Consider the following 26,014-nt stretch of genomic DNA (forward strand, 5'->3'; position numbering starts at 1 on the left):
AACTGATGACCCAGATCATCTTTTACTATGCCCAGTAAGGTGTTTGAGGTGCTACCTCAAGAGAACAGCAACAGCTCGGCCTAGATTGCCCTCGCTTTTCATCAGCACGGGGAGAAACAGGAGGAGGATCATGAAAAACACAATCTCCGCATGGATTTGCAGGGTCATTGATCTGGCTCTGAATCTAGATCCTCCTCAATCATGTCGTCCCAGAGTCCAAGATGTCAGGGGTTTAGCTTCGTTCCTGGCCTTCAAAAAGAACGACTGTGACGCAAGTATTGCAAGGTGGCATGTGGAAACGGCAGACTACTTTCACTGGCCAATACTTGCAAGACATGACCCACAGGAACCTCAATACGTTTTCTATCGGTCCTGTGGTGGTTGCAAAACAGCTGTTTCAGTACCTCAAGCTCCTTACAGGACAAGTAGCAGAAGGTTGAGGGCATTGATTACCCGGGTCTTAGTCTAAATGAATGAAAAGGAATGTCTGGCTCTTATCCTTTCTTCATCCTCCCCTCCTTGGCCCTCTGCACAAGCTGACCTTAAACCTCTGCAGGTAAACCATTGCTCCCTTGTGTAACATAGTATTGTCCCAATACTTTTGCATCCCCATACCCGGGCTAGGTGGTATTAGCAATGTCTCGGTCTCCTTGCTTATTTTCAACAGGACTCGGAATAACTTTTACCTTGACAGTCACATTGCTAGTATCTCATCACACACAGCTTGCGTAGGCCGCAGACCATGCCTAGCAGGTTTAGCGAGGTGTTAGGGTCTCCTTATTTGTGCACTAACCTGCACAATAGGGAGTACCCCGGGTAAGGTCAAAAGCCAGATTGGCAGGGACGTCCACCCTCCTAATGGTTGTCATCCCTATAAAAAGTGTTGGTATATATTCCAGTTATGGAACAAATGACAAATTTGGAAGTAATTTGTATTTTCCTTACAATACAAACCTTAGCTATTTTGCATACTTGCCCACCAACCCTGTCCCCCTTCAAAGTCCTACCTCCAAGCAAAGTGAAGCAGTCATGGGTGTGTGGAGAGGGGTAGCTATCTACCCCCTAAACCCCCCCCCCCCACTAACTAGTGGGATGAATAGTTAACCTTTGCTAAATTCTAATGCCTTGCCTTTTCAGCTTCGGTGAAAGTAATACCCGTATAAATAGCTATGGTTTGTATAGTTAGGAAAAATAAAAATTACTTCCAAATTTTTCATTTTAGAGTGGCTTTTCATTATTGGCCTGAGAGGTATAACTTCGATTTTGTTGGGTTCAGGAATGCGTTGGTGGGTCTGAGAATGAGAAGGCAGATTCAATGGCAAAGAATGTAGTAGCTGAATTGCTACCAAGAAGCTATCCCATCCTCTTTAATGATTTTTTTTTTACAGAGCATTAAGAGTTTGTGCTATAATAATTGGCAAAAGCATTGTGATAGTTTAGATGAAAATAAGATGAGATAAATAACGAATGTTATATCTCCTTGGAGGTACAGCATGATGCCTTGAAAGTGGGAGACTATTCTTTGTCGTCTTCGCATTGGTCATACTTAGTTAACACATGAGTTTCTGATTACTGGGCAACACTAGCCATATTGCGATGACTGTGTGGTACCCTTGACAGTAAGGCACTTGACTGAATGCCCCACTTTCAGCACCTTTAGAAATATTTATCTGTGTGAGGCTTGAGATGAGGATGGCAGGTTCACTCTTCCCAAGATTCTTGGACATGATGTGTCATACCATGCTAGTGGTATTTTTAGATTTATTTCAGATGCAGGTCTTCTTAATGCGATTTAACTTTTATAAGGACATCTTTACTTTTATTGTTTTAAATTTAATTTCCTTTTATTCTTTCCTTATAATAAAAAATACTGGTGAAAATGACCTTAGATGTCAGGATGCCAGAAAACTCAATCAATCAATCAATCAAATGGGCCCGTTGAGGACACCAGTTCGTGCATCACAACCTAGAAGACCAGCTGGTAGGGGAGCTGCGCTTACAGGCTCCATTTTGAAGAAATCCTCTGTCTCTAGTCAGACTCCAGGCTGCTCAAGGGGACAAGGGTAAGGAAGGTGTAGAGGACCTCGCAAGAATGGGCAATCCCCATTCTACTATTAGTTGGGGATGCCTTCATAGGAATTGGAGTAGGTTATGGTTTTGCAGCCAGAGGACTGAACCGTTCAAGTCAAGCAGTTCAGATACCTCATCCCATTCACCAACTCTCCCCCTTTTCTAATTCCTCCTTCAACAGTGTCATCTTATATCGACAAGGGTCACCAAAACATCTAGCCCTGCTTCAGGAGGTCCCGAAGATGGTTTTCGAGAACACACTTCAGGAGGTCGACGATAGGTCTCTTGGCTTCTACAGTTGACTCTTTCTTGTAGGAAAGGTGTCTGGAGGCTGGAGACCAGTCATTGACCTCTCAGCCCTGAACCTCTATGTCAAGCAATTCAGGTTCAAGATGGAGATAGCAGTCACTGTTATCCAGGCTGTCAGACTAGGAGACTTTGTTATTACGCTGGACCTGAAAGACGTATACATTCAGGTTCCGATTCATCAGTCATCCAGGAAATTTCTACGAGTAGTAGTAGTAGACAACAGGATATAGCAGTTGAAGGTACTCTGCTTCTGCCTCTCAATAGTGCCCCAGGTTTTTACAAGGATCTATGAACTGGTATCGTCCTGGGCCCACGTCAATGGGACTCTTCTACTGAAGTACCTGTACATCTAGCTCATCCTTGTGGAATCACTGGAAGTCATTTTGGCCCATTGAGACTGACTTCTTAAGTTTTGTAGGGATATTGGGATCTTGATAAATCGAGAAGTCTCTACTGTCACCTACTCAAAGCCTTGTGTATCTGAGGATGGAAATTGACTCACTTCAAGGGAAGGTTTTTTCCTTTTGATGACAGGATCTTCCGTTTTCAACACGCACTAATGCTTTCCTTCAATGCGCCGTCCATCTGGCTCTTCATTGGTAGAGACTGTTACAACATCTGGCTTCTATAGAGTGCTTGGTCCCCAGAGGAAAACTTAGCATGAGGAACATGCAGTGGGACCTGAAGTCATCATGGTCCCAACATCATGACGATCCTCAGTCGTGGATCCACAGGTGAGAGAACTCCAAGGAGGACCTCTGCTGATGGCTAAGTCGTGTAACCCTCGGAAGAGGTTGTCCTCTTGCATCATTTCTAGAGTTCAGGCTGTTCACATACGCCTTAAATGAGAAATGGGGCTTAGAGCTGAAAGCAGAGTGGTTAGTGCTATAACAGTTTTGTCCTCTTGATGAGTGACAACACCTACCTTAGTTTAGTACATCTGCAAACATGGGAGGATGATTCCTCTCTGCTTGTGTCCATTGTGGTGTTTCCAAACATAGGCCTGTTCGTGACTTACCTGAAAGCAAATCTCCCATTCTACTGCTCACTGGTGCTAGATCCTTCAGCAGTGTTTGAGAATGTGTTTCAGCATCCCTGGGACAGCTTCAATGCCTATGCCTTTCTGCCATTCTGCCTGTTAAGAAGGGTGCTCAACAAGATAAGAGTAACTCCATATCTGATCGTAACACTGATAGCCTTGTTATGGCCACATCGAGTGTGTTATGTGAGTCTGCTTCATCATCTTTTAGAGATCCAGAGAGAACACCCATATCTTCTGAAACAGCTCCTTGTCAGGAATTTCCATTGCGCTGAGAGTGCCCTACATTTTTACGTGTGGAGGTTATCCAGCATCTCTTAGAAAGGCTTTTCTTCGATTACAGTACAATCTACCAGGCAAAGTGGGCCTTCATTTCTGATTGGTGTCGTCAAGGGCTCTCTCTCCACTCGACACTTCTAATTTGATAATTACGGACTTCTTATTTTGCCTCCATGAGGAGAAACTCTACTGTTTTTGCGGTAAAAAGCTATCGCTCGGTCCTATACTCATACGGACCTAAGCAATCCTGCTCTCCAGTCGAAGTCACCCCTTTGTCTTGGAATATGGTTAAGTCCTAGGAACTTTAAAAAGGGTACCTTACGAGACCCTGAAGCATGCGTCTGATAGGAACCTTGTCATGAAGTCAGTGTTCCTTCTTACCTTGGCATCAGCCAAGTGAGAAAGCAAATTGCATGGGGATTTTATTCAACATCACTTGTTCAAGGGCTTGGAGGGAGGTCTGAGTAAGATTTATCCCCGAGTTTATCGCAAAAGCCCAAAATCAGTCTTTGCCAGATTCTATAGTTTCTTCTTAAGGTATGTAGTCTTAGGGGGCTAACTGATGACCCTGATCAGTTCCTACTTTGTTCTGTTGGAGCGTTTAGGTGTAATTTGAAACGTACCAGGCCAACTATGCCTCGCCTACAAAACCTTTTCATAAGTACGGGGAAGAATATGGAGAGTCTCCAAAAATATTGTCTCCTTTTGGCTTATGTAATTAGTTTCCCGGACTCTGGAGTCTTCTACAATGTCGAGGTCCCGGCTGAAAGCACATGACATCAGAGGTGTTGCTGCCTCTTTAGCTTTTAAAAGAAAATTCTCTGTTATGCATGTTCACAGGGCAGGGATCTGGAAACTACAGACCACCTTCACAACCCATTACCTGTGGGATGTGACTCACATGACCTTGACACATTTACTCTGGGTCCTGTTGTTGCTGCTTAGGTGAAATAGCTTCCTTGGCTCCTTAATAGGACTAGTATGTGGATATCAAGGGCAAAGCTTATGAGTAAACCTGGGGGTGAAAGTGAAGAGTGACTGGTCTTCTATGACTTTCAACCTTTCCTTTCCCTTGGGGTACAGCTTCAGAAACCTCACCAGCTGAACTTGATCTAGAGGTAGGTAAGCTCATTTTACATTCAGCTACAGGTTGCTTAAGCACGAAAGAGTTCTTTTCCCCCCATTCCTTGTGAGGGGGGATGTGATGTAACTAAACCAACCTTTTTACTTTTTAGAGACAGTTTTTCATGATGTCTATGGTCCAACACATTGTTTACAGCTCAGAGAGGTCTAGCTTAAGTACCCAAGATTACATGGGCCATGTTGTCCATTTTTTTTAATTTTATGGCTCACAAGGTGTAGGGATCAGGACTTGAGCACTGCAAGCTAAGTGCGATATTCCCTGGTTAGTTTCCAGCCTGTTGGAACAGGGACTTCCTCACTCCTAAGGATAATTCTACTAGTAAAGAACTATGGTTTTTATTTGTGTAGGAACAAATGAAAAGTTTTAGAAATAATTTGTATTTTTACTTTCTATACAAACCTGAGTTTTTACTCAAGCTTTCCCGCCATCACTAACCCCTGACGTAAGTCGTGGGTGCAATCCAATTGAGGTTACAGTGAGCTACAGTATTGGTTTCCAGTAAGAAAGAACTCGGGTTTGTATAGTCAAGAATTTTTTTTTCCTTTTTTTTTTTTGTAAATTTGTAATTTTTCTAAGTTTGTGAAGAAATGGTAAAATGTAGATGATGATGCAGAATATTTCTAAAGAATGAAAATAAACTTTGATACAGATTACCTCTCAAAATGAATTTTGTTGTTTGATTTATGTACATTGCACTCTAGCTGGGATTGCATCTAGTATTTGAGGCCTTTTTATCAGTTCAGGACTAAGAAGAAACTTGAAAAAGAACTGCTAGATCAAGGAGTTATTAAAGTAAAAATAATGAAAAATTGTGCATTTAGTCTTGTTATGAAATATTACATCAGGAACTTATTGGAAATGAATGGGTAAGAATTGAAATACTGTACTGTAATTCCTTTCATAAATACAGTATCTTTTTATCAAACCCCATTTTGTTTTTTTCAGGTAATGAGAATCTATAATAAGTTTGAAGAGGATTTTGAAACCACTGCAGAATATGATGACTATTTGGAAGAGATAGAGCAAATTGTATATAATTTAACAAATGATGTTAATCGTCTAGAAACTGAGAAAAAGATAGAAAGCTATGAACGAATTAACAAAGATCAGATCAGAAGAAATTATGGGAAAAAGTAAGTTAAGTTCTGTTTTTGAGGTGATTGTAGGTATTGTAGTCATGCTTGATGCTTCTATTTTTACATCTTATTTCTTCTGACACTAAATACAAACTCTTTCCTTCTTTATTAGGGATATACTTTGGGCAAAGCTGGAAGATTAGTCAAAACACTTTAAGCGAGGTGTAACTACCCCACCGCTAGCTAGCAGTGGTAGGGGGTCCTAGTATCAGCTACCCTGCTCTCTCTCTCTCTCTCACACACACACACACACACACACACACACACACACACACACACACACACACACACACACACACACACACACACACACACACAGTGTTGTCCCACCACTTTTTATTTTGGCTCGGCTGGGAGTGGACATTTATCCAACCATAGCTCATAATTTACTTTTTTCAGTAAATTTAGTATATAGTCAATGCATTTCAAAATGAACATAGGTAAACAAGATAGGGGTATTCCATAGAATGTTTTAATTTTTATTTTTTATTTTTGTATGCCCAAAGCATTTTTTTAAACGATTCTCTTCAGTACAATGTTGGTTTTGGATAAAGAGAGTTTATATTACTTTTTATCCATATTTACTCAAGCCAAGGTCTACCTAATGTTCATCACCCAAAGAGAAAATTTCAGAATGGAATTGTAAATCCAATATCTTATCATTTTATGATGGTTATATGTTAGAATAGAAATTTGTACAGTATTGTTCTGAGAATGAATATATTTTTTACAATCATAACCTGTCCTTTGTTAATTGCTCTGATTTTATTGATGTAAGTTGTCTATTTTTTTTTCTTTTTGTAGTAAGGTCTGTTAAAGAAATCCAGTCCAATTATACCATGTGGGAAATCCATGAATTATAGTAATTGAGATTTTATGTATTAGATATTAATAGATTTTTGAATAGAAATTAAGTAAAATTTGTAGTATGTATACTTCTGTAACAGTTTCAATTATAATATACATATATCATGATAATAATGTATTTTAAAGGCTACATTTTACTTTACTAGGAGTAAAGCAGATGAAGAAATTTGGAGACAGATAGATTTAGAAAGCGTAATGTCAGAAGAGAGAAAAAAGTCTTTAGCGGACGAAGAAAACAGGGTTAAAAATTTGCGACAACGGAGTAAAACTTCATTAATTCAGGTATGAAATAATTTTGTATAGCATAGTTACATTTTTTCATAGACTCATAGTAACAGTTTGTAAGTATACCTTTAGTACATAAACTTAAAATGGTAAAACCAGATACTTTACACTTATTTGGCGGACCCCATATAACATTATTTACCCTTCCCTCAGTTATGACATCAGTTTTATTATAGTTTTATGAGGTTAACAAGATTCCTATTTATGTTTTATTGTAATTATTTTTTTGTTCCTGCATTTACAGAAACTTTTCGTCCTTTAAGTAGGGAATATGTTTTCAGAGCTAGCTTGAACTTTTGAAAAATTTATCGTGTAATCGAAAGTAAAATAAGTAAACATGGAATTGTAGGTTATTATAGAGTAAGTGTGCATGTATATCAGATGGTAACAAATCTCTTATATAGCTAATGAGGGTAGATCTGCTGCCTCGTAGTGAAGGGGTTCAGAAATAAAGTCGGTGAATTTTTATCTTTTCCTTTGATTACATTTATAAGTTGGTTGTCACTACTGTTTATGCTTTACAAATCAGCTGAGTAAGGCAAATTCCAAGTTTTTTTTTTTTTATTTCTTTAAAGGAACAATAATTACTGTAACTGTCATTTGTAATTTACTATACTAATTTAAATAGTTTTATTTCAAATACTTCTCGCATATGCCATACAAATTTAAAATAGTTTTTCGTTCCATAACTGGAATACAAACCTACGCTATTTAAAGGGGTATTACATTTGGCAAAGCTGAAAGATGAGCTATTAGACTTTTAGCGAGGGTTAACTACCCATCCTGTTAGTTAGCGGGGGGTTAGGGGGTGTAGCTAGTTACCCCTCTCACTCACACACTTGTGACTCTGCCCCACTTTACTTTTGGCTCTAGGAGAGAGATGTTGTCTCTCTCCCCTTTCCAACTGACCGGCCTTTGACTTTTTAATATTTTCATTTTATTTTAATCAGTATATATGAAAACATTCTTCATTATTTTTATATATATTTTATGCTTTCTTTACAGTGAATGTTGTTGTTTGTGTGACAGCGTAGTGAGGCAGGTTCTTAAGGGCGGAGAACCTTCCTTTACGATCTTCCTCCCTTGGACAACAGACATCAGGCAGGCAGGTGGCCTTCTGAATTACTTGACCGCTGCCACAGGGGAGTCGTCATTGTTTGGATTCTCCTCCATTCGGCTGTTATTGTCGTCCTCCCCTGTACGTGTTCTTAGAGGGAATCTGCTTGCAGCCTTCACAGATCTAGACTACGGTCTTTCTCTTTCTCATTGATAACACTGCCGGTAATACTCTGCGGTGGGTACACCTTTCTTGTTCGCGGGTTAGGTTGCTCTTCCAAATGGTTTTCTTCATTAAGGGAAATAATTACTGTTTGTAATATATATTCTCAGCTTCGACTCCGCTTGCCGGCGGAGGGTGCTCACGAGGAACCCCCTTCCCGAGGGTTCAGTGGTTCTCCCGAGTAGTGTTTTGTCAGCTAAATTAATTAATTGTAATTCTTGTTTTGTTAGTTTTTTACGCTGCCGCTCTCCTCCCGTTGATTTGGCCTGAGAAGAGAATGCGCTGTCCTTAATTTGTGTCTTTTCTCTCGGTTGAAACTTTTCCCGTCTGTGGATTAGATGCTCCTCCCAAGGGAGTTTTTTTATTGCATAAATTGTTTTTATTTTTCCTCAGTTAACGATGTTGTACTTCTTCGTTTGTTTAAGACAGCCGATGGAGGAGAGCAGTGCCATTTGTTCCTGGGGAATCTGCTGTCACTGCGCTGTCACTTTCCTGTTCTCCTGTACCTGTGGCAGCTCCTGATCAGCATGCTAACCTGGAGGAACTAACTCCGGCTACGTTTCATCAGGTAGCACTCTGTGCAGACCTTCAACTTGAATAAGACTTGTTGATGGGAAGCAAAGAGTGCTGCCCGAAGGTCCGCCTCCAGGGGTTGGATTATTTTCCTTCCGAGGGAGAGTTAACCTCCCCAGGTATTTGGTTGTCCTCCCTTCCGAGGGAGAACTTCCCTTTATCTTCTACATCTCATCGTGCCAATCGCCGATTGCTGTTACAGATTCTTCGCCAAAGACTACGCTCCCCCCATGCTGAGTTGACTCTTCCATCAGGGGCGGAACAAAGTCCAAGGCAAGTCTCTCCAGCGAGTGATCACTTCTCTCATTCACGAAAGAGGCCACTCATAGAGTCTACTCTTCGGAGGCCTGGCGCTGCTGATCAGCTTGCTGATCCTCCCGCCCTTGTCACCTTGGTCATAGACCCCACCGTACTCCTCCGCTACTTCGCCTTAGTGGTGCTCATTCGTCTTCGCCGAAAAGACTCCTTTTCAGCTCTTCAGCTTCGTCGTTTCAGCTCTCCTCTTCAGAGCAGCCGTCTCGTCCTGATTCTACTGATTCTCGACCTTCGCCTGTTTCTTCAGACTTGCCAGCTCTTCAACAAACCCTGGTTCGTGATGCACTATCGAGGTCTCGTTCGCGAGCCTCTCCTGGGGATGTTCGCCTCTTCAAAGGGCACATCCCGTCTCCAGATCATCATTCGGCTGTTCACTGACCAGCTGCTCGCTGATCTTCTGCTCAGCGATCTCCTGCTCACTGTGTTGCTGCACGCCAATCTACTGCAGCTCGCCAATCGTCAGCTTGCCAATCCCCAGCTCGCTAATCGCCAGCTCGCCGATCACGGCTTTCTAGCACGGCGGGGAGCGATTTCTAGCTCACTGATCACCATTTGCTTGGTCATCTTTCTCTGATTGTTGACCTCCAGTCTCACCGATTGCCGATTCCACGCCAATCGTCAGCTTGCAGATCGCCAGCTTGCCGATCGCAGATTTCTAGCCTGCCGATCTCCTATTTCTAGCTTGCTGATCGTCAACTTGATGTTTGCTTACTCGCCGTTCAATGTTCGCCAGCTCGTGCTCATCACTAAGCCAGCCCAAGATCGTCTTCTTTCCTCGGTATCCCATGTAGAGTTGAAGGATCTGCTTCCGAGAGTCTCTTTTTGGAGAGTGCTCTCACCTGGATGACATAGATGGTCCTCTTACTTCTCTCATGGGCTTACATTACTTCGGTAGCCCTCCCACGTAGAGTTGAAGGAGTTAAACATAGTTTTCCTTCTGGGAACCTAACCCAGCACTCTCTATTGACGACTAGGATAATGCAATAGGATTACCCTTGGCACTTAATACCTCTCATGGTTTCCAACCTTCGCAAATATCTACGAACTCTCCTCTGTCTTGGCGTTCGTCAGCCTTTCAGGGCTTGACAGACCATCTCTCCTAGCCATTTGCTCGCTGACAAACTCTGGTTCGTGGCTCACCAGCTAATTCCAACCATCCAGTTGAACTCCCATCACTGACACGTATACAAGCTGCTGCTTATCTTTTGTCGACAGTAGTTCGTTCCCGATCCTCTCCAGCGGTTTACTGCTCTCCTAAGGGTCACAACCCTTCCCCGGGTCACCAATCGTCAGCGCAACGATCACCTACTCTCTGATCTCTGACCCACCGATCTCCGACTTGCCGATAGCCAGCAGCCCTCCTCTCACTAGCTCGTCAGCAGTCTTTATCTGCTCAACGGTCACCTTCTCATCATTCACCAATGAATCGCCGCTCTCCAAGAATGGAAGGCAAATGACACCAGCCTCGCACTGCCGTTGTTTACCAATTTGTCGATCGCTTAGACGATCGTTAAAAGACCAACAGTCCCCATCCGCAGCTTGCCGACAGACAGGTACACGGAACCTCGCTGCCACACTACAGCGACCCCAGGAACCAGCCTCCGATCATCGCCAGCGTTTGCCAGAACGACACTACTCTAACGAATGGCGCCGTTTGCAGGAAGAGAAGCTTTCTAAGCCTTCTCCTCCTTGAGCTTCCAAGCTCCCTCCACAGAGACATATGTCTTCTCCCCATTGTTCTCCTTTGTCTCGTTCTCCGCCCCCGCAAACGCAGAACAATCACGTTTGCCAGGGAGAGTGGAACAAGGCAAGACATCTAAGCAGCCGGAGTTCAAAGTTACGAAAGACCGCCTTCACGGCCAATTCCTTTCCTCGGAAGGAAACACCAGCACTGCAGCCTTCCTTGAGAGCTTCTTTAACAGTGGATAAAACTTCCTTCAGGGGAACTTTCTGATAGTGCAGCTATTGGTCAGTAGCCTTGGTTGGGCTGTCACGCAAGCCTTTGCGACAAGCATCCCACCTACTTGTCCATCAGAAACTCCCAGGAACCCTCTAGAGGAGTCTTTCTCGTCTTCTATGGACTCAAGGCGAAAATCTACGGTTCCTTCCCGCAGAGAAACTTCGGTTTCTTCTTCTCCCCTGAAGCAGATAAGAGGAGTCACTGATGATTTAGTCTCATCCAGGGTCAAGCTAACCCCAGTCAGGACATCCAAGGGAAGGTCAAGTGTCATCGTACCCCTTCATCCTCGTCCTCCTGCTCCTCAGTCAGCAGTCCGGGTGGTAGTTTCGCTCAGGGAAGAGTCCCTATCCTACTTCCCAGCCCTAGCCCATCGAGGAGGTCCCTCGAGAACTCGAGGTAGCCCCGAAATCTGTGAAAGGTACGATCTTTCTTCCTACGGGTGACTAACATAAGGATGTTCTACTGAAACTATCTGTGCTAGACCTTCTTCCCTCCGAGGAAAGAGTCTAAGGACTCTACGACACTGCCGAAATCCTCATCGAGGATAACGAGACCTGCAGATGGGGTCAGGAAGTCTTCATCTAGCCACTTCAACGACGACCATGACCAACCCCAAGATGATGTCTCGTGGGTGGAAGACAACGCTTTCGCTGCTAATCCTACATCAGAAACTACTGCAGGTTAGATAAGAATGCTTCAGTCTCTGTCGAATCCAACCTCTTCAGGAACAGCCAGATCCCAGGTTCTTCAGCACCAGGTATCTTCCTTTCATGTGGTTCTCTACGAGATCTGAGTAAGAGACTGTCCTGATAAGGATGTTGCATGATGGGAATCTCATCCAGGGAGTCAATCTCCTCGGTTATTTCCCCCGAATTGATCTCTCCCTCCAGTTGCATCAAAGAAAAGGGGAGGGCATGCAGTTCCACTCAGCCTCTGGGCTGTGGTCAGAGCCCAAACGGGATCGCCTCTTAAACCTCTCAGAGATGGAGGCAACCTTCCTGTGGGCAAGGGGTACCACCCAACCTTTGAGGGGATCTTGGTTTGAGCTCTGGCTCATTTCTGCTTGCTGGAAGGATCGCTGACAGTGGCAGCAAACGGTGGCTGCTTTTCTCATCCATGAGAGAATCTTCGTTTTCCTGGGTGGTCTCTCCTTCGGGGAATTCCTCCCACAGGAATTGGATTCATCCATTCCCCGCCTTTGATCTTCTGAAATAGACCATCAGACTCTTCTCTCCAACAAGACTCACCTTCTCCAGCATTCTCGTCCTGTCTGCAAGATTCGTCTTGCCCAGCAGATTCTTCATGCCAAGTCGGCTTATCTACAACTCCCGACGGAGATCCCGGGAGAACCCCCTCAGTGACTCTAAACAGCCACATGTGAAGATCTTCCACAAAGCAGTATCTTTACTACAACTTCACGCTTAGAGACTATCCAACTCCTCTTTTCTTAGGGAGTCTCGCCTGGAACAGGTTGCAAAGAGAATGTCTGAATACCTGGATAGATCTTTGGCTTCGGCCAATCCAGGCTAAGGGGACTGTAAGTTGGTATCATAGAAGGGGTATCTCTCCCCTTGATAAAACAGTGCCAGCATTAGGGGTGTTTCTTGGTTACCTTCAGGTGGAAAGCCTCTCTTGGTCTTGGCAAGGAAAGGCACTGCTAGTCCTCTAGCCTCTCCCTCAGATTGGAAGGAATGAATCTCTCCTCGTCAGCATTCCCCCTCATATGGAATTTTGAGCCGACTGACCCTTAGTCGGAAAGGAGACCTCGTTCCTGGACCGCAAGCAGCAGAGGTCTCCTAACCTTGATGACAGGTCTCCCGCTCATGTTAGTTTCTGCCAAGAGAGTCGGCGAACCCCATGGGACACCCTTAACGTCTCTCATTCGCTACGATGGACCAAGCAATGCTTGACTTAGTTTCTGGCAGCTTAGAACCTAGAATCTTAACCCTTTGGTCTGGGAGTCCTTCGCAACATCACCAATGATCCAGGTCAACAGTTACTATGCCAAAAAAAACTGGAGGCCCTTCTTCAAGGAAACTATGAGAGCTGTCCCCAAGTGTCAACACTCTTCATCAGCACAGAGAAGGTCAAGAGGAGGATCTTGAAGAACGCCGTCTCTGCCTAGATTCACAAGGTCATTGACCTCGCACTGAATCCAGATCCTCCTCTGACACTGACCCAGAGCACACAACATTGGGGGCATAGCTACGTTCCTGGCGTTCAAACGAAACTACTCTGTGGTACAGGTTCTAGAAGCGAACATGTAGAAGCATCAAATGGCCCACACCGTCCACTACCTGCACAACGTAATCTACAGGAGACTCGATACGTTCTCTATTGTGTTCCGACGCCTCGAACTCGGCGTGGGGAGCAACCCTGGGCAAGTTGAAGTTCTCGGGTCTCTGGTCAAAAGATCAGGAGATCCTCCGTATAAATCAGAAGGCTGTTGGCAGTCCTGTTGTCCTTCAAAAGCTTTGAAAGGTCAGTACTGAACATAGTAGTGCAGGTCAACGCTTCAACGCCTACAATTCTACAGCGTTGGCCTACATAGCCAAACAAGGCGGAACCCACTCAAGGTCTTTTTACGAGACTGCGAAAGTTCTTCTTTACTGGACAAAAGAGAAGAATGTAACCCTTGTAACAACGTTTATTCAGGGGGAAAGGAACGTGACGGTAGACAGTCTCAGCAGGAGAGGTCAAGTTCTGTCCACAAGAATGGATGCTTCATTAAGAGATTGGAGACTTACTTCTCCCCAGTGCCAGATCTCGATGCAGTCCACCTAGGCGTTTTTCTTTTAGATTGGTCTTACCTGGGCGTGTACGCATTCCCTCCGTTCTAGATTGTACACAAAGTGAAGCAAAAAATTTGTGTCACATGAGGGAACCAGATTGACTCTAGTGGCCCCTTTTTAGCCCTCAAGAGAGTGGATCACAGAGGTACTAGAATGGATGATGGAAACCCTGAGAAGCCTTCCTTTAAGAGCAGATCTACTCATACAACCCCACTTGGAAAGGTACCATCAAAACCTCCAAGCTCTTCGTCTAACTGCCTTCAGAATATCGAAAAACTCACAAGAGCTAGAGTTTTTTCGAATTTTCGAAGGAGGCAGCTAGGGCGATTACAAGAGCAAGGAGGTCTTCGACCATCAAGGTTTTTCGAGAATAGTGCAGAGTTAACTCTGTTTTCTCTTCCAGTACCTCTGTGACTCAGATTGCTGACTTCCTGTTATACCTTAGAAGGAAACGTAGGTTTTCATCTTCTTCCATCAAGGGATACAGGAGCATGCTAGCGGCCTTCTTCAGGCATAGGAACTTGGACCTTTCTAATAATAAAGACCTACAGGATCTTCTCAATTCCTTGAGACATCTAAGGAACATCACCGAGAATCACCAGCTTGGAATCTGGATATAGTCCTGAAGTTCCTAATGAGTGACAGGTTTGAGCCCTTGCACTCAGCTTCGTTTAAGGACCTCCCTATGAAGACTCTCTTTTTGGTCAGCCTGGCGACAGCTATAGGAGTCAGTGAGATTCATGCCTTTAACAAGAACATAGGCTTTAGGAATAACAAAGCTATCTGTTCTTTGCAGCTATGTTTTCTTGCTAGAACGAACGCCCTTCTCAACCCTGACCCATGGCTTCTGAGATTCCGAACCTTTTGGATGTGGTTGGTGAGGGATTGGAGAAGGTCCTGTGCCCAGTAAGAGCCCTGAAGTTCTACCTGGAAAGAACGAAAGAGTTACGAGGCAAGTCAGAAGCTCTTTGGTGCTCGGTCAAGAAGCTTTCGTTACATATGTTGAAGAATGAACTATCCTTCATCATGCTTTTAATAAGAGTGGCTCATTCACATTGTAGTGAGGCAGACCTCAATATTTTGAAGGTCAAGACACATGAAGCTAGAGCTGTGGCAACTTCTGTAGCCTTCAAACAGAATAGTTCTTTACAAAGCATTATGAACACAACCTTCTGGAGGAGTAAATCTGTGTTCACCTCATACTATTTGAATCGTGTACAGACTCTTTATGAGGACTGCTACACTCTGGGACCATTCGTAGTAACGAGTGCAGTAGTAGGGGAAGGTTCTACCACTACATTTCCATAATCTAATACCCTTTTCTTCTCTTGGAACTCTTGTATTTTTATGGTTGTTCGTGGAGATTGGACGACAATCTTCCACAATCATTGACTTTAGTCAGGTGGTCAGTTTGTTCCTTGAGAGCGCGCGGAACAAGGGTATTGGAGGAGGTCCTGTCACATAGAGGTTTTTAGACCGGTTTGACAGCTCCTAGAGGTCTTCAGCCCCCTGGGTGGATCGCTGGATCTCTTAAGGAAAGCGGACATAATGAAAGAATTCATTGAAGTCAGCTTCCTTATCAGGTACGAACCCTTAAGCTTGTTTATTAACCCTTAAGTAAATTCCAACAATGTTGGCTGTCTCTGACCCTCCACCAAGGGTGTTAATCAGCTATATATATAACTACTGGGTAAGTCAAATGTTTAAAAAGGATATTTTCATAATAAAATAAATTTTTGAACATACTTACCCGGTAGTTATATATAATTTAATTCCCCCCTCCTCCCCTCTAGAGACCTATGGGCATGGAAGATCTGAGGAATCACTGGAATGGTTCCAGGTACCTGGGTAGAGGGCGCACTGGTGGTACACCTGGCTACCCAATCGGCGATTGCCGCGAGTTTTGAAATTTCTGCCGTGACGTCAGGGACTAAAGCAATACATATAACTACTGGGTATGTATGTTCAAAAATTTATTTTATTATGAAAATATCATTTTTAGTGTGAGTGAATGAATAAAAATGACTGACTCTTTCTTTATTTCATCCTCCCCTCTCTGGAAAATCAGCATCCAGGGTCCTCTGCAAAGTCTACCTCAACCAACTGCAGGTAAACCATTGTTCCCTTGCATAACCTAGTACAGTGATACCTCTACATACGATCTTAATTCGTTCCAGAAACCGCTTTGTATGTTAAAACGATCGTATGTTGGAGCAAATATTCCCATAAGAATACATGGTAATTGATTTAATTCGTTCCTCAGCCTAAAAACCCATAATAAATCCTTAATAAATGGCTACACATAATTAAACATGACATTAATACAATAACTGTATAATAAATACATATTACAAACCAAAAAAAAGAATAATAATAAGGAAATAATGAATAAAAAACGGGTTGTAATGTAACACTTTAGGCTAGCGACAGGCCAGCGCAGGTGTAGGGACTTCTACGCAGGAGGAGACGGAAGATCAGCGAGGAGGTAGGGACGGTGACTTTGTACGATAACGTGTACGATAACTTACACTACTACGTGAACTTTTAACTTAACTTAGCTTATTTTTTTTTTTTCATTTTTATAATTTTATATTTTTTTTTACATTTTTACTTTTCTTATTTTTAATTTTCATCACTTTCACTCGATTCGGTCTTCCTTTTCTTTGCTTCACTCTCTTTCTTTTCATCATGATCACTAGACCGTTTTAAAGATTTTTTAAAGAAACTATCGAGTGAAAGTTGCTTACTACGGCTTTTGAGGATTTTTCTAAAATGCGTTAAGCAAACATCATCGAACACGGCAAACCTGAAGTTTCTGTGGGTGATGCTTGTCGATGAAATCAACAATGTGTAGATGATATGCCAACATCTGTTTTATTTCCGCTGTACCTAAGATTTGGCCTACCTCCTCGATCTCCTCCGACTCACTCAACTGCGCTTGGAACTCATCATGCTGCATGGCTTGTAGCTCCTTGAGTTCCTCGGTGGTGAGCTCTTCGTGATGCTCATCGACGAGTTCGGTGATGTCATCTTCATATACCTCCAGACCCATGGAGTTGCCTAGGGATACAATCTCTTCTTCGACGTCTTCCTCGGCGGCAAGCACAGGTTCATTCTCGGGGCCAAAACCTTCGAAATCTCTGGGAGCAACATCATCAGGCCAAAGCTTCTTCCAAGCTGAATTCAGGGTCCGACGAGTTACTCCCTCCCAAGCCTGATCAATGATCTTCAAGAAGTGCACAATATTGAAGTGGCTCCTCCAAAATTCACGCAAAGTTAAATTGGTGCTTTGCGTGACATTAAAGCACTGCTTAAATAAGTGCTTGGTGTACAGCTTCTTAAAATTAGAGATGACTTGCTGGTCCATGGGCTGGAGGATAGGGGTGGTATTCGGTGGAAGATACGACACCTTGATGAATTTGTATTCGTCGATATCATCTTCAAGTCAGGGGGGGGGGGGGGGGTGAGCGGGTGCATTGTCCAAACGAAGCAAGCACTTCAAAGGCAAATTCCTCTCCTGAAGATACTTCTTGATAGCAGGGCCGAAAACTACGTTTACCCATTCTACAAAGATATGCCTAGTAACCCAAGCCTTAGAATTAGGACGCCATAGAACATGTAGCAGGTCTTTGTTAATTCTATGTGCTTTAAATGCCCTAGGGTTTTCGGAATGGTAAACTAACAGAGGCTTAATTTTGCAGTCCCCGCTGGCGTTGGCACAAAGTGCAAGAGTCAACCGATCCTTCATTGGCTTATATCCAGGCATTTTCTTCTCTTCGGCGGTAATGTACGTTCGACTAGGCATCTTTTTCCAAAACAGACCGGTTTCATCGCAGTTGAACACCTGCTGCTCTACGTAACCTTCCTCCGCTACGATGCTTTCAAACTTTTTAACAAAGTCTTTAGCAGCCTTGGTGTCCGAACTCGAAGCTTCTCCATGACGAACAACTAAATGAATCCCGGTCCGTTTCCTAAATTTCTCGAACCAACCTCGAGACGCCTTGAACTTCCCCGTCGTAGGATCGGCTGAACTCTCCCCCGCGTCACCCCGAGAGCGCGCCGCCTTCAAGTCACTGTAGATAGCGCTGGCCTTCTCACAAATGATCGTTTCCGTGATCGTATCGCCAACAATCTCCTTGTCCTTTATCCAGATCAACAAAAGGCGTTCCATCTCTTCCAGAGTAGGGCTACGACGTTTAGAAATAATAGTGATCCCCTTCGAAGGTTTCACTGCTTTAATGGCTGACTTCTGTTTTATGATCGTCTAGATCGTAGACATATTTCGGCCATATTGTTTAGCCAGATCGCTAACACGTACACCTCGCTCATACTTTTCTATTATTTCCTGCTTTAATTCTAATGAAAGCATAGCCGCCTTCTTTTTCTCACCACTGCTACTACTTCCTGAACCGAAACTAAGCTGTTTAGGACCCATGATTACGGAACACAGAAAACGTGAAAAGGCAAGATAAAAAACTGTTAAAACTGAGCGAATAGAGGACAACCACACGATGCGCACGCGATGAGAGGACTGATCAAGGTAACGCTCGATTGGCGTCCCTCCGATGTGCTGCCGTCTAGCGGCGTCAACAACAAACGACGCTGGACGCTTTTGAGAAAATTCCACGGGTAAGCGTATTGTTTACTTCGTATGTTGGAGCAACACTTCGTATGTTGAGACAGAAATTTGGTCGAATTTTACTTCGTATGTTGGAAAATTCGCATGTAAGGACAATCGTATGTAGAGGTTCCACTGTACTGTATTGTGTCAATGCTGTTATATCCCCATACCCTTGCGAATTGGTTTTGGGAATGTCTTGGTGATCTTGGATGATTCCTCTAACTATGAAGAACTCTTACCTTGGCAGCCACATTGCCAGTATCACAAACATACAAGATTGTGTAGCCCACAGACCATGCATAGCAATGTTTTAGTGAGGTGTAGGGTTTCCACCTATTATGTGCCAACACACATGAAGGGGAATCCCTGGGTAAAAGCCAAAAAGCCAGACTGGCAGGGAGGTCCACCATCCTAACGGGTGAGTCAACCCCTATAAATATCGTAGGTTTATATTCCAGTTACGGAACAAATGACAAATTTGAAAGTAATTTGTATTTTTCCTAATGATACAAACCTGTAGCTATTTATACAAACTTATCCGCCAACCCTGTCCCCCTTTGAAGTCCTACTTTCAAGCAAAGTGAAGTACAGTCACAAGTGAGTGAGTGAGAGAGGGGTAATTGGTAGTTAACCCTTGCTAAAAATCTAATGGCTCGTCTTTCAGTTTCGCCGAAAGTAATACCCATATAAATAGCTACAGGTTTGTATCGCTAGGAAAAATACAAATTGCTTCCAAATTTGTCATATTTGAAACACTTCTTGCATTTTTTATTTCCTGTTAAGTTTAATGGCATATAGAAGTGTACAGGAGTTTTATTCAATTTGCTGTGCAGAGGCACCAGTTAGGTATTAACTGATAAGCGGAGCGACTGTAACTGATTTTGTTTCCACGTACAGCGAACTTTTGTAACAATTTCCGTGAAAGAAGGTTAAAAAAATTCAAACAGATTGATACAAGTACATACATGCATTAACAAGTTAATAGTGTGAGGAGAGAACAAGAACGACTATATAAAAAACAGAAATACCGTTAAAGTGTATGTGCGTGTGATACGCATGCGGTGTATGGCTCCCCCACTAAAAAAAGACATACATGGGAAATAGGCTGCGCTGCTCTTGACAGGTGTACTGTAGGCGGGTCATCTGGCAGGAGATTTGCAGGTTTTAGGCAATCAATGGAGACCCAGTCTTCTTTGCAATTGATGTTCAGTACAGTCATCTAGAGGGACATCCTCCCAATGGAGGGATGTGCAGGCTATCCTACATGCTTGGTACTCTGGATCTTTTAGTTGGGCTTCTGCCAAGGTGCTGTAATCCAATCCCGGAAGGATTGCGGCTAATGTGTTTCTGGACAGGGCATTGGCAACGGGATTCATTTTACCAGGAACGTGATTCATTTTACCAGGAACGTACCAAAGGGTACAATTGTACTCAGCCACCGTATAGAGATGTTGGCGTTGACGGATGTACCAGGCGTCGGACTGTTGAGTGAAGATGTGAATCAGAGGCATGTGGTCTGTGAGAATGACAAAGGACAGCCAAGTGAACCGCCAGCAATTCGTGGTCGAAGGTAGAGTAGCCAGATTCCGCCTTGAACAGTTTTTTTCTGAAGAAGGCCAATGGTTGGTGTGAGCCGTTGACCACCTGCTCGAGGATTGCCACAATAGCAACATCGCTGGCATCGGTGGAGAGAAGGTTAGGTTCATGTGGTATGGGAAAAGTAAGAGCAGCAGCGGTTGATAGGGCATGCTTTGCATTGTAGAAGGCCGCTTCTTGAGGGGGACCCCACTACAGGTTTTTTGGCTTGCCCTTGAGGGAGGTGTAGAGGTGGCCAAGAGTGGCAGTGATGGCTGGCAGGAAACACTAATAATAGTTGATCTTGCCCAAGAATTCTTTTAGTTCTTTGATGGTTGAGGGCATGGGGAAGTTCTGAAAGGCTGCTACCTTCTCAGGGAGGGGTGGATTCCTTCGAGAGTGATGTGGTACCCAAAGAACAATACTTTGTTGGTGCCAAAGGTTCATTTGTCGTACCGGACTACAAGACCGTTATGTTGTAGGCGGTTAAGAACGATGTGTAGAAGAGACCAAGAGCTCATAATGTAGGGGCAGGAATACATCCTAGCGTTTATAAGACGACTCTGTGATGCGGGCCTTGTCAGCGGGCATGTAGAAGTGTCAAATGACCTTCACCGCCACTCCTTGCAAGACTTGACCCACGTGTCTCACCTACTGACGTAGATCCTGAGAGATTCTACTGGAGTTGGATTCATCCATCCCTCGCCCTTGATCTTCAGGAACAAGCCACCAGACTTGTCTCACCAGCAAGACTCGTTTTGTCCAGTAGACTCGTCTCGCGAGCAAGATTCGTTTTGCCCAGCAGTCTTGTCACGCCCAGTTGTCTCATCTGCAACTCCCGATGGATATCCCAAGGGAACCCTCTCAGCAACTCTTAACAGCCGCATGTAAACATCTTTCACAAAGTAGTGTCTTCGCTGCAACTTCATGCCTGGAGACTATCCAGCTCCTCCTCTCTCTCAGAGAGTTTCCTCCGCAACAGCTTGCGAAAAGGATGTCTGGATACCTGCGCAGATCTTCGGCTTCGGCCATTCATGCTAAGTGGACTGTAAGTTGGTATTATGGAAGGGGTATCCCTCACTTCGATGCCACTATGCCAGCATTAAGGGAATTCTTTGGTTACCTTCAGGAGGAAAGCTTCTCTAGATCTCAGCAATGAAAGCCCACCACTAGTCCTTAAGACTCGCCTTCAGACCGAAAGGAATTAACCTTTAATCCACGTCGGCATCGCCCCTCCTCATACGTTGTTTAGAGCATACAGACCATTAGTCGGAAAGGAGACCTTGATCCAGAACTCCAAACAGCAGATGTTTACCTGACCTCTATGACAGGTCTCCCAATTATGTTGGCTTTGGCCAAGAGAGTCGGCAAACCCCATGGGATGCCCTTAACGTCTCTCATTCACAAATATGGGCTAGGTTATGCTCAACTTAGTTTCTGGCAGCTCAGATCCCGGAATCTGAACCCTTCGGTCTGGGAGTCATTCACAGCATGACCAAAGATCCAGATCAACAGTTACTATGCTAAAGAGAAACTGGAGGCCTTACCTCTATAAAACTACAAGAGCTTGCCCCAAAGTGTCAGCATTCTTTTTCAGTTCAGGAAAGTCAAGAGAAGGATCACCAAGAACACGTTCTTGACTTGGATTCGCAAGGTCATGGACCAAGCATCGAATCCTTATACTTCTCCTTATAGATGAGACCGAGAGCTTATAACGTAGGGGCAGGAATATGCCCTTGCATTCATAAAACTACTCTCTGACGCAGGCCTTGTCAGTGGGCGTGCAGCACTGTCAGATGACCTTCACCCCCCACTTCCTGCATGACTTGACCCACAGGAACATGGAGACATTCTCCATTAATCTTGTGGTGGCTACACAATAAATGGTGTTTAAACCTCAGGCTCCTTGATGGACAAGTAGCATATGAGGGAGGGTAGAGTTTAACCATGGTTAATGTTGGGATGAATTACTGCTTTCTTTCTTTCATCTTCCACCCTGTGGAATTAACAGCACCTTCGGTACTCTACAAAGCTGACCTTCACTGTCTGCAGGTAAAACCATTTCCCTTGTGTAACCTGGTATAGAAAGATATACTCGTTATGTCCCCATACCTTGGGCGAAGTGGGATTGGAACATCCATGGTACCCTCAGAAGAGTCCGATGACTCGGAGAAATCTTACCTGGACCAGTCACAGTGCTGATATCACAAGCATACAGCTTGCATAGGCTAAGGAGCTCTTACCTGGACCAGTCACAGTACTAGTATCACAACCACACGGCTTGCATAGGCTGCGGACCATGCATAGCATGGTTTTAGCGAGGTGTAGGGTTTCATCAATTATGTGCAAAACATACAAAGAGGAAAACCCCGGGTCAAAGCCAAAACGTCAGTTGGCACGGACTCCATCCTCCTAAAGGGTAAGTCATCTCCTATAAACAGCGTTGGTTTGTATTAGTTGACAAATCTAATGACAAATTTGGAAGTAATCTTTATTTTTCCTATCGATACAAACCTGTAGATATTTATACAAATTGGGCTGCCAGCACCAATCCCCCTTGAAGTCCTACCTCCAAGCAAAGTGGGGCTCACATCCCAGGTCTGTGAGTGAGCGGGGTAGCTAATGCCCCCCCTGCGAACTAGCGGCTGGGTGGTTAACCCTTGCTAAGAGTCTAATGGCTCGTCTTTCAGCTTTGCCAACAGTAGTATCCCCTGTAAATAGCTACAGGTTTGTATCGTTAAGAAAAATACAAATTACTTCCAAATTTGTTATCTTAGTTGAATTTATGAACTGTCCAACATATTCTGTCATAAAAAATGTACATGTGATAGTTAGCGTTGTCATCTGTGTATCAAAACTGTGTAAGACTAATAATATTATGATGCAGTGTATATACCACTGATTAATTAAAACATCTTTTTTCTTGAATTTTATTCTATTTCTTTTTTTGCCTATTATTAAAAGATAACATGCAAGACAATGATTCGTCGTTCGCATCCTGAAATATTAAGAATAAAATTGAATTAGACAATAATCAAACACTATTGACAACAGTACAGTTATACCTCTCGACACGAAAGAATCTGCTCATGAAATTTTCACGCTGCGTAACGAGATGCGAAGAATTTTACGACATTACAAAAAATGTTTCGTGCAATGAAAGGAGGCATGGGACGTGAGCCCGACCGTCTCCGAGACCGATTTTAAAATTCGTGCGCTGCCAGCCCATAAACTCGCCACCATCCTCCCGCTCTCCCATTGGTTAGAATCTACTGTACTGTATCCCATCATGCATCTATGCATTGGCATTCCTCAGCCATTTTTTTCGGCAGCACTATCGTACGCATTGACTTTTTGTTTGTGATTTCAGTTTCATGACTATTGTACTGTTTCGTGGTGCGATATTACATTTCTTTACTATATTAGCCATGGGTCCCAAGAAAGTTAATGATGTGCAGGGAAGGAAGAGGATGATGCTTTCTATGGAGACAAAGATGGAAATAATCAAGAAATACGAGGCTGGCATGCGATTAAGATCGCGAAGGAGTACGGCCGAAATCAGTCTAGGATAGGAACGACCCTAAGTCATTTCAGGGAAATTTTAAAAAGCAGGCAGAAACAAGCTTCCTTGGATAATTTATTAAAAAGAGGCCTTAGGTACTAGTATGTCAAGAGGAAGCTCAAAGTGATCCAAAAAGAAAGAAAAGTGGCAGTGATGAAAATAGGTAATTAAATTTAGAAAATACAAAACGTAAAGTGTAAAAAATAAAAAATTGGAAAAAGGCAAAAAAAAAAAATTATAAATTTATCGCAAAGTTGTGTTAATATTTTTTGCAATTTGTTGTATGTTTCCTAAAATTAAGTTTTTTGAAGTTAAGTGGTTATGTTTTTGGGCACGTGTTGTTAGCATTTTCAGTTGTTTGTCATCCTCCTCTACCGTCCAACCACTTTGCTCTCAGACATTGCCTCACTCCAAAGGTATGGTTCCACATTTTTGTTATTGTATTTTTATTGTTTGCTCTAATTATAAATTTTTTTACAGGTCCCTAATGGTTAGGTTATTATTGAAAGACCCTTATGATTTTGCAGTACTGTATTTCATTGAGTTTAGTGGAGTTTACCCTTCTCTTAAACATTTAATGTGGTGGTTTTGTAGGGCCTGGAATGAATTAGGCTATTTAGTTGTAAAAGGCGACTCACAACACGAATGAATCAAGGTACGAAGGTCATTATTGAACCAATTAATTTCATGATGAGAGGCATTACTGTAATTTCAAAAGAAAAAGCATGGCTGATGAGTATGCTTTTCATTTTTATATTTGTAAATTGAAATTGAGCGAATTTTGCCCTGTTTAAATTTGTTCTTGCAGTACCTGTGAACTTATTGCTTTCTTTGAGTTCATAGCTTTGGCTAGGTCAGACAGACCTGGTACCGATGATGGGCAGGTGGCAACTTTGCCATTTTTCAGCCATTGAAGTATACTGCTAGACATACTGTACTAGTTGTATTCTTTATAACAAACAGAAACTTAATTTTGTTGCCAAGTACAGTTGGTGAAGTGGTTATATTGCTCAAAAACACAAGAGTGACAGTGAAAAGATGTATCAGAAAATAAGTGCTCGAATGAGTACAGAATTATTCACTCCCTAGATTGTTGTTTTAGTATAATTGGTCAGGGGCCAGTTACTTTCATTAAATGTCTCATCATTCTTTTATTATCTATCGATCCTTTGTTTTCAAGGTAGATGAAGTGTCAATTAAACTCAATTAACAGAGGACATGTCAGTTTGTTAATTCCAAACAGACCACTCTAATTGACATGTCCCATGTATATACTCAAGAGTTGATAATTACGCACAGTACAACTGTCGTCTTGTTTGTTTACTCAAGACAGACTGCTTCAAGTGACATGTATCCACGTAACAGCAGATGGTTATGTACACTTTCTGTTTAGAAATTTGGTTTGGGGGTAAAATATAATGGCGAAAATTGGAAATACGTGTACGCAAAGTTAAGACTGTCTAAATATAGAATTTTCATTGTTTGCGCGAACTTTTGTCTCAGCAAATTTAAATTATATCACAGTAAGCTTTAAAGCTGTTAGTAGAAATTATGAACTTGTGCTATTTCTTTTGGGAATTGCTACATAGCTCATTTTTTTTTTAATGTGGTTAACTAACCAAAGAAAGACAAGGTTTACTTTTCTAATTCATTCCATGTTTAATGCAAGTTTGGAAGGGTATTTTTGTTTAAGAAAATATTGGTGCAAGATTATTTTTAGCATTATCACTTTCTTATTTCCAAAGAAGTGTGTTAGCTTTCTACTTCAGCAAACTTTCATTGAAATAAAAAGAATAATAATAATATACAAACAAGTAATGCATCCTGAGGGTGACTCTAGAAAAATCTTACTGATGCATTTATTTCAAAATCTGTGACTCATAGCACCCTTCTTTTGCTGAGTTCCTAAAAAATCAGATGTCCTGTCACTTCACAGAAGACCAAAATCTTTTAGGTGTTTCCATGAACAAAACCATAAACATGCACAAAGAGAAAGAATTTGACTGATTATGAATAAGGGGGAAATGAACTACTGTACTGTAGTACCAAGAGCATGCTAAGTGAAAGGTTGTAGCAAGAGTGCAAAAACTAAACCAAACGAATAAAAACCAATTCTTTGGGTACAGTATCTACTCGTCCTATGGAGGCTAGCATACAAGAGGTTGTATCCCCTCCTCATATACCAAATAAACATAGTGTTAAAATCAG

General features: G+C 42.9%; 1 protein-coding gene across 2 annotated transcripts in view; it reads left to right on the top strand.

Moving 5' to 3' along the window:
- Mat1 (CDK-activating kinase assembly factor) overlaps positions 1 to 26,014 on the top strand; it is a 538,684-nt gene that overhangs the window by 493,440 nt on the left and 19,230 nt on the right. For both annotated transcript variants that reach the window (XM_068346118.1, XM_068346116.1), the window contains exons 4-5: positions 5,787 to 5,974; positions 6,991 to 7,126. In XM_068346118.1, the coding sequence (XP_068202219.1) occupies positions 5,787 to 5,974; positions 6,991 to 7,126 (324 nt within the window). The remainder of the gene's footprint in view (positions 1 to 5,786; positions 5,975 to 6,990; positions 7,127 to 26,014) is intronic.

The sequence above is a fragment of the Palaemon carinicauda genome, chromosome 22, assembly GCF_036898095.1.
Source record: "Palaemon carinicauda isolate YSFRI2023 chromosome 22, ASM3689809v2, whole genome shotgun sequence".
NCBI lineage: Eukaryota > Metazoa > Arthropoda > Malacostraca > Decapoda > Palaemonidae > Palaemon > Palaemon carinicauda.